Raw genomic sequence first — 13228 nt, 5'->3', positions numbered from 1 at the left:
CTGTCCACTACACCTCCAATTTTGGTGTCATCTGCAAACTTACTAACTCTACCTCTTATGCTCGCATCCGAATCATTTATGTAAATGACAAAAAGTCGAGGTCCCAGCACCGATCCTTGTGGCATTTCACTGGTTACAGGCCTCCAGTCTGAAAAACAACCCTCCACCACCACTCTCTGTCTTTTACCTTTGAGCCAGTTCTGTATCCAAATGGCTAGTTTTACCTGTATTCCATGAGATCCAAACTTGCTAATCAGTCCTCCATGGGAACCTTGTTGAATGCCTTACTGAAGTCCATGTAGATCACATCTATCACTCTGAGTCATCAATCTTCTTTGCTACTTCTTCAAAAAACTCAATCAAGTGTGTGGGATATGATTTCCCACGCACAAAGCCATGTTCACGATCCCGCATCAGTCTTTACCTTTCCAAATGCATGTACATCCTGTCCCTCAGGATTTCCTCCAACAACTGGCCCACCACTGAGGACAGGCTCACCGGTCTATAGTTCCCAGGCTTGTCTTTACCACCCTTCCTAAACAGTTGCACCACTTTTGCCAACCTCCAATCTTCTGGCACGTCACCTGTGATTATTGATGATACAAATATCTCAGCAAGAGGCACAGCAATCACTTCTCTAGCTTCCCACAGAGTTCTCGGGTACACCTGATCATGTCCTGGGGAGTTATCCACCTTTAACCATTTCAAGGCATCCAGCACTACTTCCTCTGTATCTGGACATTTTGCAAGATGTCGCCATCGATTTCCCTACAGTCTATATCTTCCATATCCTTTTCCACAGTAAATGCTGATGCAAAATATTCATTTAGTATCTGCCCCATTTTCTGTGGCTCCACACAAAGGCCGCCTTGCTGACATTTCAGGGGCCCTATTCTCTCCCTAGTTACCCTTTGTCCTTAATATATTTGTAAAAATCCTTTGCATTCTCCTTAATTCTATTTGCCAGAGCGATCTCATGTCCCCTTTCTGCCTTCCTCATTTCCCGCTTAAGAATACTCCAACTTCCTTTATACCCGTTGAAGGGTTTACTCGATATATCCTATCTATACCTGACATATGCTTCCTTCTTTTTCTTAACCAAACCCTCAATTTCTTTAGTCATCCAGCATTCCCTATCCCTACCAGCCTTCCTCTACACTCTGACAGGAATATACTTTCTCTGAATTCTTGTCATGTCATTTCTGAAGGCTTCCCATTTTCCAGTTGTCCTTTTACCTGCGAACATCTGCCTCCAATCAGCTTTCGAAAGTTCTTGCCTAGTGCCGTCAAAATTGGCCTTTCTCCAATTTAGAACTTCAACTTTTAGATCTGGTCTATCATTTTCCATCACTATTTTAAAACAAATAGAATTATGGTCGCTGGTCCCAAAGTGCTCCCCCACTGACACCTCAGTCACCTGCCCTGCCTTATTTCCGAAGAGTAGGTCAAGTTTTGCACCTTCTCAAGTAGTTACATTCACATACTGAATCAGAAAATTGTCTTGTACACACTTAAGAAATTCCTCTCCATCTAAACCTTTACACAATGGCAGTCCCAGTCAATGTTTGGAAAGTTAAAATCCCCTACCATACCTACCCTGTTATTCTGACAGATAGCTGAGATCTCCTTACAAGTTTGTTTGTCAATTTCCCTTTGACTACTGGGGGGTCTATAATATAATCCTAATAAGGTGATCATCCCTTTATTATTTCTCAGTTCCACCCAAATAACTTCCCTGGATGTATTTCTGGGAATATCCTCCCTCCGCATAGCTGTAATGCTATCCGTTATTATAAATGCCAATCCCCCTCCTCTCTTGTCTCCCTTTCTATCCTTCCTGTAGCATTTGTATCCTGGAACATTAAGCTGCCAGTCCTGCCCATCCCTGAGCTATGTTTCTGTAATTGCTATGAGATCCCAGTCCCATGTTCCTAACCATGCCCTGAGTTAATCTGCCTTCCCTGTTAGGCCCCTTGCATTGAAATAAATGCAGTTTAATTTATTAATCCTACCTTGTCCCTGCCTGCCCTGACTGTTTGACTCCCTTCTGTTCTCAGCTGGACCCGTCTCAGATCGAGCTCCCAAAATCCTCCCTGTGAATGTTACCACGTCCCATCGCCGCATTTCTCCACATCCCTGTAAAGTCCTCCCATTCCTAAAACCCGCCCTGTATCTGTAACCTGTTCCAGCTTCCACAACCCTCCCTATCTCGACAAGGCACACCCCTGTCCCAGTTACTACAGCCCCCTGTATCACGAAATGCCAGTAGTCACTATAATATCAGAGTAAGGTGTGAAAGCAGGAATACTGTACTGGGTTAGATGATCAGTCGTGATCATATTGAATGGTGGGACTGACTCTGTGGTCAAATGGCCGATAACTGCTCTTCTTTCCTGTGCTTCTCGAGAAACTTACTATCTATTTAACCTCCTTCAGTCCCCACAGCCCTCCCTATCTCTATAACTCCTTCAGTCCCCACGACTCTTCCTATCCATATAACCGAATCATTCCCCACAAACATCCCTAACTCCATAATCTCCAAAATGTCCCACGACCCTCCCTATCTCCATAATCTCATCCTGACCCAACAACCCTCCCGTTCAGAGTAACCTCCTTCAATCCCCATGATCCTCCTGATCTGTGCAACCTCCTTCAGGCCCAACAGCCCTGCAGATCTCTTTGGCCCCTTTCAGGCCCCACAGCACTCCCTATCTCCATAATGTTCTTCAGTCACCACTGCAATCTCTGTATCCATAATCTCGTTCAGTCCGCACATCACTCCCTATCTCCATAATGTTCTTCAGTCACCACTGCAATCTCTGTATCCATAATCTCATACAGTCCCCACATCACTCCCTATCTCCATAATGTCCTTCAGTCCCCACGACCCTCCTTATTTCCAAAACATCTATTACCTGTTGAACCTGTAAGCTACCTTTTTCAGATTGATAAACACGAACTCCCATAACCCTTTCTGCTGCCAGTCTGAAACCAAACAGTGTTAGCCTGACAGTAGGTCTGGAGCTGAAATATATTTGAAAGGATATGTCAATGAACAATAACCGGACCCTTAGAAACACTTTTAATAAAAGGAGAATGTGTTTTCGAGCCTGTTGGATTGTATTTTTATTGGTGGGAATATAAATAGCAGAATAGATACAGGTGTAGGAGCGGTTGTACCGAGGATACGGTTTATTTGAATTTTCAGAAACCTTTCCAGAGAATAGGGCACCTTAACTGTCAGGAGGTGGGTGAGATAAGAGACAAAATAGTGTTGTCAGAATTTACTGTGGAGAAAGACATGGAAGCTCGGGAACGTGGGGAAATAAATAGCGATATCTTGGAAAGAATCCTCATCAGAGAAGAAAAAGTGCTGGAATCTTAAAACAAATAAAGGTAGATCAATCCTCAGTAGCTCATTAGGTCTAACCTTGAATATTCATGGGAAGCTCGGGAAGAGATTGCAGTGTCCCTAACAGAGATATTTATATTATCAACAGACACAATGAGTTACCGGAAGACTGGAGGGTGGCTAATGTTGTTCCATCACTTAAGGTCTGCAGGAAAAAGCCAGGAAATCACAGCCCAGTGAGCCCAGTGCTGGGTAAGTTGTTGGAGCAGATTTTGAGAGAAAGGAGCTACATATATTTGGAAAGGCAAGGGCTGATTAGAGATAGTCAGCATGGCTTTGTGAGTGGTAAACCGTGTTTCACAAATCGGATTGACTCTTCGAGGAGATGACCAAGCGATAGATGAAGGCAGAGCAGTCAGCGTTGTCTACGTGAACTTCAGCAAAGCATTTGACAAGGTTCCAAGGGATGTAGAACATCTCGTCAAGAGGAAGAAGGAAGCTAACTTAAGTTTGAGGAACCAAGTATCAGAAGCACGGCTCTGGAGAGTTACATGGGGCAGCACGGTGGCTCAGTGGTTAGCACTGCTGCCTCACAGCACTAGGGACGCGATTTCAATTCCAGCCCCAGGCGACTGTCTGCGTGGAGTTTGCATATTCTCTCCATGTCTGCGTGGTGCTCCGACAGGTGCTCCGGTTTCCACCTGCAGCCCAAAGATGTGCAGGTTAGGTGAATCAGCCACGCGTTGTTCAAGAAAGAGAATAGAGATAATCCTGGGAATCACAGACCTGTCAGTCTTCTGTCTGTGATGTGCAGATTATTGGAGAGGACTCTAAGAGACAGGATTTATGATAACTTGGAAAACCATAGTTTGATTAGAGGAAGTCATCATGGCTTTGGAAGGGACAGGTCATGCCTCAGAAATCTTATTGAATCCTTTGAGAATGTGACAAAACACATTTATGGCTCATTGAGAAAGTACAGAGCATGGGATACAGGGAAACCTGCCTGTCTGGATACAGGATTCCTTGCCCATAGAAGACAGAGGGTGATGACAGATGGAAATCATTCAGCCTGGAGCTCAGTGACCAGTGGTTTGCTGCAGGGAGAAGTCAAAAAATCTCTGTTCTTTGTGATTTTATGAATGACTTGGATGTGTGAGTGGAAGAGTGGGTAAGTAAGTTTGCCAATGACACGAAGGTTGGTGGAGTGGTGAATAGTGTGGATGTCTGCTGGAGGTTGCAATGGGACTTTGACAGGATGTAGAGCTGGGCTGAGAAGTGGCAGATGAAGTCAAATCTGGAAAAATGTGAAGTGCTGCATTTTGGAAGGTGATGTGCGAGATAAGTGGCTATCCAGCCCCATCTACGGCACTTTTTATTTCCCTTCCCAGGAACAAAGACACGGAGGAGTCTGTCCAAAACTTTTTCATTCAACTTTGCAAAGTCGGGTGCTGTTCCCAAAGGTACACACACACAAGCATAGTAATCTCCACACATTATATACATGTATATGTGGGCTGGGTCTACTACTGCTGCCTTGACCAACGAGTGCTCGGATTCCCCACTGTTTTCCTTATTTGGGTTCTGGTGCCTGCGACTCTTTTATTATTCACTTGGCCAATCAGTGTTTGAGCTTCCCATTCTTCCCTTATATGGATAATGTTGTACAACTGTGGTTAAGGGCGGCCTCTCAACTATCGAGGAAAGCTGTTACAACTGTTTCATTCATATAAACGTGGGGGAGGTCCGGCAACAGTTTCGAGTGTCTGCTTGTGTTTACTATGAGGTAGAAAAGACTAAAAGGCAGCTAACCGTCTACCCCCTACATGCTTGTGTTTACTATGAGGTAGAAAAGACTAAAAGGCAGCTAACCGTTTAAAAATTACACTACCCCCTACAAATCCCCCGTGTCTTTTCTTACGGCCTGTAATTTTTCAACCGTAAGTTTCTTCTCCAGGGCATTTAATAACTCCGAGCTTGTTCATCAAACTGCCCTTCTCTAATACTACCCCCGCCCAAGAGGGATTCACGTTGTTCCATTTCGAGATTTATTCGTTCAACCTGCCCATAGGGAACATCCTTCTTAGTAAGGGCGGTTTCGATCAGTCGTTGAGTTAATCCCCGGACACAGGGAATAACGCAACACCCAAGGGCAGTGAGTACCCCTGCCACCACTATACATGAGACAAGAAAGGGAACGACCACCCCCGTCCATTTACCGAACCAAGCTTCCAACCAGTCCGTGAGGCCAGAGTCGATGCCCGAGTTTTCGGCCAGTTCGTCCGCCAATGTGGTGAGTCCATCCAGGGCGCGGGTGATGGACCCATCAGGGGCTGTGTTGTTGGGGATGAAAGTGCAGCACTGAGTGCCTATCATGACACAAACACCCCCCTTCTCTGCCAACATCATGTCTAAGGCCAACCTATTTTCCCACGCCATCCAACTAGTGGCGTCCAGTTGTTCTGCTATTCCTTTCACTGCATCCCGGTTATAATTAATGAACCTCTGCTGATTGTAGTAAATATAATTAATCCAATCCACGTTCTTATTGATGGTCACCCACCAGAACAGTGACGACTCAAAACCCGCCGCTATCTGGTTCCTAGCCTTGTATTCGTCAGGAACACCCCTGGGGATACCTATGGCATCTAAATATATGTTATCATCGAAAGAGGTCTCCAAAGCTCTCTCAGTTCTAGAACGGGGTTGCTCTTGTTTTTCGAATACCAGGGTGAATGGGATGGCCAATTGAACGATCGCACAAGTGCCCGTCCATTTTTGGGGCAGGGTCGGTCGCAGAACACTCCCACCACAGTACCACCAGAGGTCTGCCCTAGGTACATGAATATGGGAGTAATTCCCGCCCCCGGTAGTTTCATTGACCAGCCGGATTGATCCGCTGCACTTGTCAAATGTCCCCACATCGTCGTCCCACTGTAGTCCCGTCCGAGAGACGCAGGCCTTGTGCGTACCCGTTACCCCTGAGAATGATGGCGGGCGGGGCGCCCCCTCAGACCTGACGGGGGGAAACTTCAAACTCAAGGGTCGACACGTGGGGTCGTTCCAGGCCTCTCGGTCCTGGTACAGCCTTATCATGCAGTCTATGGCTCGTGGGTGTTTCTCCCATCCCAGCGGGAATGGGACCACCTGAGGGTTAGGGCGGGCAATCGTGCATGCGTAGCAATCACTCTTTTTCATGCTCCTCACAGTATATTTGACCCATCCCATCCAGGCATTCGCCTCCCCGTATCCCGTTTCTATTTCAAAGGTCTTTTCCAAATCCGTCGTCTCAATTATTCTAATCTTTTCCTGCTTATCAGTGGTGGATGAGCCCCCAGACTCAGCTTCAATGACCGTGATATACGTGCAGCACAGCTGCATTCCCCCCCATCCTGCCTGGCCCCCAACTCTAATACCCAGTATTGTTCTATTAAGTCTCGCCTCGTTCTTTTCCAAGTTCTTTATGGTCAGATAAAGGGGATTGCACTGATTCTGCCCACAATCTCGTCCAGGGGTGATGGGATCACGGACAACTGACACCATAGCCTGGACCCCGGGGGCTGGAAGCCTACTTAGGCCTTCCCTACCATACAATTGTAATACTAACGTCTGACCCTGGAATCCCCTTTCTCTCTCTAGATTCTGCTTAGTTTGATTCAGTTGACTTTTAGTCCTACAGGGCACCAACTCACATAGGTCTAAGCTAAGTGTCTGTGTTGATTGGTTGGCAAGCACGGAGATGGTGAACCACTGACGGTCCTCTGCTTGTTTTAACCAGAGGCCAAATTGGGTAACACGCACACTATGACCCAGCCCAAGGACAATGGCATAGCAAGTTAACAACACGATTGACCGCATTTTGTCGCGACACCCGTAGCCCGAGGGCACATTTCCTTTAGACTCGCCAAAGTCCGATTAGTTCGTTCTCAGGGTCTCTGTTCCTTAGATGCCTTTGTCAGAGAGGTTCGTTCGTCCTCCGTCGGTTGTGGCACTGGTCCCTTGACTCGAGTGTAATGTGTCCAGCTCTTTTCGGCCGTACGGACAGCCGTTTCGGTCGTCAAAAGTACCAGGAAGGGACCGTCCCAAGTTGGTTCGAGGGTACGTTGCTTCCAGCTTTTAATCAGGACCCACTGACCCGGCTTGACGGTGTGCACCGCAAACTCGAGGGGCGGCGTCTGTGCCAAAAGTCCCTGTTGGCGTAAACGAGATAGAGCAGACCCCAGAGCCACCACATATTTTTGCACCAACATATCCCGAGACTCAAATACAGGAGGTTCCCCCTTCGGCCCATGGAACGGGAGGCCAAATAACATTTCGAAAGGGGAGACGCCCAAATCCCGCCTTGGCTGGGTGCGAATTTGCAACAGGGCAAGGGGTAGGCATTTGGTCCAAGGCAGGCCGATTTCACTAGTGAGCTTGGTTAGCTGCTTTTTGATGGTCTGGTTCATTCTTTCGACCTTGCCCGAGGAGGAGGGATGCCAGGGGGTGTGCAAATCCCAGTCAATCCCCATTGCTTGCACTACATTCTGGAGGACGGTCGAGGTGAAGTGGCTCCCTGGTCAGAGTCAATAGCGCGGGGTAGCCCAAATCGTGGGATGATTTGCTCGAGTAGAATCTTGCTAACCTGAGTTGCTGTTGCCGTGGTAGTGGGGAAAGCTTCCACCCATCCTGTCAGGTGATCTACCACTACTAATAGATACTTCAGGCGACCTATGGGGGGGGAGCTCAGTGTAATCTACCTGGATATACTCAAACGGCCTATAGGCCGGACTCCTACCCCCTTGTCTTGCATGCTGCCGCAGCCCCCTTTTGTTAATCTTTCGACATGTTATACAATCTCCTGTGACCTGTTTGGCTACCGTGTACAGACCAGGGTGAGCATATCGGCGCAGGAAGGCATCGCACAGTGCCTGGGCGCCCCAGTGACCCCCTTGGTGTAAACGGGTAATAATGTCCCGCGTCAACGGTCGATTTAGTAGCTGGCGGCCATCGGGTAAGGTCCACTTGCCTTCCCTATCCTTTGTACCCCCCAGAGACGCGAGAAGAGTTTCTTCTTTGTCAGTAAACGTGGGCACTTCGGTAATTTCGGATATCTGTGGAATCCTTACCAGGCAGTTTATTACTTCCTTCCCCATCCCAGCCAATTTTGCCTGTTCATCTGCCAATTGATTCCCCAGGGTCTCTATTTTATCGTCTTTCTGGTGTCCATTCACATGTACTACAGCAATCTCTTGTGGCAGCAACAAATCCTCCAAGATCATGGCTACTAGTTCCTCGTGGACCAACTCCTTTCCTCTACTATTTATCATTCCCCTTTCTTTCCAGATCTTCCCAAAGGTGTGTACTACCCCAAAGGCATACTTAGAGTCAGTGTAGATTGTCCCGGCTATTCCCTTTAAATTCCTCAGAGCCCGGTGCAAGGCGTACAATTCGCACGTTTGTGCGGACCAGGCATTCGGTAGCCGTCCACTTTCCACTAATTCCCAACCAGTCTCACTAATGACTGCATAACCGTTGTGTCTCTTCCCATCTATCACTCGAGAGGACCCATCAATGTACCACCGCCTACCTGCATGTAAGGGGGTATCCCTCAGATCTTCCCTCACTTTACTCTGGTACTCTATTATGTCTGAACAGCAGTGTTCCAGTTCCTCCTCCCCTTCCCCTTTCCAAAGAAAGTCTGCCGGGTTCTGGCAGCCCCCGACTTCTATTCGGAGGTCTTCTCGGTCTAACAATATGGCTTCATATTTCAGAATTCTCGAGTCAGTCAGCCACCTCCCGGCCTTCTGATTCAGAATAGTTCTAACCTGGTGGGGAGTAGTGACCGTCAAGGGGGCCCCGAAAGTCAACTTCCTGCTTTCCTCTACCAGCTTTGCCGTGGCTGCCACCGCTTGGACACACTCCGGCCACCCTCGGGACACTGGATCCAGAATTTTTGACAGGAAAGCCACGGGCTTCCTTTTACCCCCCCCCCCCCCCCCCAGTCCTGGGTCAATACTCCAAGAGCGGTTCCCTTTCTGGAGTTCACAAAGAACGAAATGTCTTACTAAAATCCGGCAAGCTTAAAACAGGTGCGGCCATCAATTTTCCTTTTTGGATTTCAATTAACTTTTTCTCCTCCTCCTCCCATTTTATTCTGTTGGGTGCCTCCTCAATGAGTTTTAGGTACAAGTCTTTTGTAAGGGAGGCATAGTCGTCTATCCATAACCGACAATAGCCTATGAGTCCCAAGAACTTCCGCAACTCCCTCTTGGTCGTTGGGAGGCCTAGTTCGATTATTGCCCGCACTCTTTCCGGACTTATTCGTTTCTGTCCCTGGCTTATCAAGTGTCCCAGGTACTTAACCTCTTTCTCGACATATTGGAGCTTCTTCTGACTCACTCTTAACCCCTTCTCAGCTAGGTAATTTAACAGGGCATTAGTCCCAAGTAGGACGTCCTCCTCCGCCGGTCCGGATAAAAGGAGATCGTCCACGTATTGTATAAGCTTAAGGGCCGGGGACAAGGTTAGTCCCTCCTATAATTGTTCCAGAATCTGCCCGAACAGAGTCGGGGACTCAGTGAATCCTTGGGGGAGTACGGTCCACCTGTACTGTTGTTTTCTGCCAGTATCAGGATCCTCCCATTCAAAAGCAAAAAGATCCCTCCTGTCCTTGTCCAGGGGACACGCCCAGAAGGCATCCTTTAAGTCTATAACACTAAACCAGCCGTGGTCCGGGGGGATTCGCCCCAGAATAGTGTATGGGTTCGGTACCACAGGGTGCCGTACTTGGACAATTTTATTTACTTCCCTTAGGTCTTGGACCATTCGGTAGCTCCCATCCGACTTCCGGACCGGCAGGATGGGGGAATTGTATCGTGACATACAGGGCTCTACCAATCCATCTTTTATTAGGTCTTCCATAACTGTCTTCAGGCCCTGCCTCCCTTCCCAAGAGATGGGGTATTGGCACACTCTGACGTCGGGGCTCTGGGGCTTTAATTTTACCTCCACAGGTCGAATTGAGAGTCCCCCCCGGTTCCCTTTGGCGACCCAAACCCTAGGGTCTATCTCTGTCAATCGGGACTCACTAAGGTATGACATGGTAACGGCTAATTCTTCCTCTTCTCCCACTTCTATTCGCAATCCGAAACGGACTATCAAATCCCGTCCCAATAACCCATAGGGAAGATGGGGGAGGTAAAGGAGTTCCACCTGGAGTTCCTCCTCCTCCAGCTGCAAGGTTTGTGGTTCGAATATTTTCGCATTAAAAACCCCACCCTTAACTCCTGAAATGTTTAATGTTTTAGCTTGGAAGCCAACCCCCCCTCGGATGGAGGGGAATTGAGGACCTGCCAGCGCCTGTGTCAACTAAGAAGGCAACATCTTGTCTAAATGGGCCCACCCGTAAATTTACCAGGGGTTCTTGGTAGGCCCGTGTTCCGATCCTCCCCTGACTTCCCTAATCCATTTGTTCACACTCCATTTCAGACATCCCTTCTCTTTCCCTTTTAAACTCGGGACAATCCCTTTTGAAGTGTCCCAGTTTCCCGCAATGGTAACATCCGGCCTTCTGAGGGTGCTCAATTCCATAAGATCCTCCTCTCTCACTTCTGCCCCGTCTCGCTTCTCTCCCTCTACAACTTTTCTTCGACGTTCCTCTTTCCACCCCATAATCTCCCTCCCCCATTCCGGTGGACTTACAAGCTTCCCGTACGGCTGCCACCATCATTTTTGTCTTATGTTTCTCCCTTATTACATCCCTCTGAACGTACACCTTCTGTGCTTCCCGTAATAATTCTGCAACATCCTTTTCAGCCCAATCCTCCACTTTCTGTAATTTCTTCTGAATGTCAGGCCATGACTTAGTCACAAAGTGCACCTTAAGCATGCTCTTGCCTATTTCCCCATCGGGGTCTAAACCTGAATACTTTCGCATGGACTCCCGCAAAAGGTCTAAAAACTCACTCGGGGATTCATCCTTTTTCTGTCCAACTTCAAATGCTTTTGCTAAATTCCGCTGTTTGGGCACGCAGGTTTGGATCCCCCTGATTATAAGGCTTCTGAGGTCTGTCATATTGGCTCGTCCCCCCGCGTCGTTATGATCCCACCGGGGGTCCTCTAAGGGGTACTTCTGCTCTCCACGCTGAGGGCCGTCCTGATGCTCCCTATCCCAAATGGCCATTGCACTATTCCGGATCATAACAATTTCATCGTAATTAAATAGTATTCTAATCATGGCCTGCAGTTCAGCCCATGTGTATATACTGGGCCCCAGAAATTGGTCCAGTTGTATTCCCACACTGACGGGGTCGTCCAGTAGACGGGGTAGTTCATTACGGAGTTGCCGGATATCCCCAGAATTTAAAGGTTGTACTACGAACCCGGTCCGTTCATTCCCAAACGGCACCTCTCGTAAGGGGTTCAGCTGTTCAATATTGTCACTCCTCCCAGCTCTCAATCCCTCTTCTCGACCTCTCCGCATCTCGAGTCGGACTGATTTCCTAGTGCCTGGGGTGAGTTCTGTGCCCCCTCCTGTGCCCCCCCCCAGCAGTCCCTTCCTCACTGGTCGTAGCCTGCTGGGACTCGGAATTATCCGTCGCAGGAGGGAGGTCCGCGCTGGACGCCTGGTCGTGCGCGGGTGGTATATACGGGGGCGGGGAAGACGGTGGCAAACCGTCGGTGAGGATGTCCCAAGACTTCTGGGGCTTCCTCGGGTCTGTTTGGGGAATCAGAGGATAGAGAAGCGTGGGACTCTCGCCGTCGCCCGCCAACCAGGCGGCGGCATATTTGCTCTCCTCTGGGTCACACGGTTGTTTTCTGTTAACATATACATTTAGGATTTGACACACCCAGTCTTCATCAGACCCATACTCGGGCCAAACTACCGAGGGGGCGCGGATAGGTTCTTTGGTCCATATAAAACAACAATATTTTATCATGGTCTCTTTCTTTAAGTCCTTCGTTCTACTACTGTCCGTCCATAGACTTAACTTCCGACCTAATGGACTATCGGGGGGTATTTCTTTCCCATTTGCAGTCTTCCCTGACTTTTCCTTAGTAAATCTAGAAGTCTGATTTCCCATGGTTTATCTTCGGTCCTGGTCTTAAACGTCCAAAGCGTTTTCACAGATGACCGTCAAAACCACGCGGCCAACAAGGAAGAACAAAAGAATCTCTTACCTTGATCCGTGCACGGAGTTGTCTGGCCTTTTTAAATGTGTGTACCCCCGTGTATAGTCACTAACCGGTCGTCCCAGCACTCGTCCGTGTGTTCCTTTTCCAGGATTCAAAATTATTTTTAAATGAGCCGGGTCACATCCTCTCTTGGCCGACGGCCAACGGACCAAGCCGATCAGTGAGAAGTATAAATATGTACTAGACGCGTCTTTGTTGTAATCAGGCTTGATCCGTGAGCCGAAGAGACTGCCCCCCCCGGCAATAATTATTTCATCCCGGAAGAGCCCCCAATTGTGCGAGATAAGTGGCTATCCAGCCCCATCTACAGCACTTTTTATTTCCCTTCCCAGGAACAAAGACACGGAGGAGTCTGTCCAAAACTTTTTCATTCAACTTTGCAAAGTCGGGTGCTGTTCCCAAAGGTACACACACACAAGCATAGTAATCTCCACACATTATATACATGTATATGTGGGCTGGGTCTACTACTGCTGCCTTGACCAACGAGTGCGAGGATTCCCCGCTGTTTTCCTTATTTGGGTTCTGGTGCCAGCGATTATTTTGTTATTCACTTGGCCAATCAGTGTTTGAGCTTCCCGTTCTTGCCTTATATGGATGATGTTGTACAACTGTGTTAAGGGCGGTCTCTCAACTATCGAGGAAAGCTGTTACAACTGTTTCATTCATATAAACGTGGGGGAGATCCGGCAACAGTTT

The 13228-nt window shown here is 48.2% G+C and overlaps 1 protein-coding gene across 1 annotated transcript; it reads right to left on the bottom strand.

Annotated features, from left to right (window-relative positions):
* Positions 1 to 4775: 4775 nt before the first annotated feature.
* LOC140494375 (uncharacterized) lies at positions 4776 to 12697 on the bottom strand. The gene is made up of 2 exons (XM_072593569.1): positions 12515 to 12697; positions 4776 to 7542 (listed from the first exon to the last, which is right to left on the bottom strand). The coding sequence occupies exon 2, from the start codon at positions 7208 to 7210 to the stop codon at positions 5315 to 5317; it is 1896 nt and encodes a 631-aa protein (XP_072449670.1). The 5' UTR covers positions 7211 to 7542; positions 12515 to 12697; the 3' UTR covers positions 4776 to 5314.
* Between the last annotated feature and the right edge of the window lie 531 nt (positions 12698 to 13228).

Source organism: Chiloscyllium punctatum, chromosome 24 (assembly GCF_047496795.1).
Source record: "Chiloscyllium punctatum isolate Juve2018m chromosome 24, sChiPun1.3, whole genome shotgun sequence".
Classification (NCBI taxonomy): domain Eukaryota; kingdom Metazoa; phylum Chordata; class Chondrichthyes; order Orectolobiformes; family Hemiscylliidae; genus Chiloscyllium; species Chiloscyllium punctatum.
The sequence above is the reverse complement of the archived record's forward strand: the minus strand, read 5'-3'. Positions and strand labels throughout refer to the sequence as shown.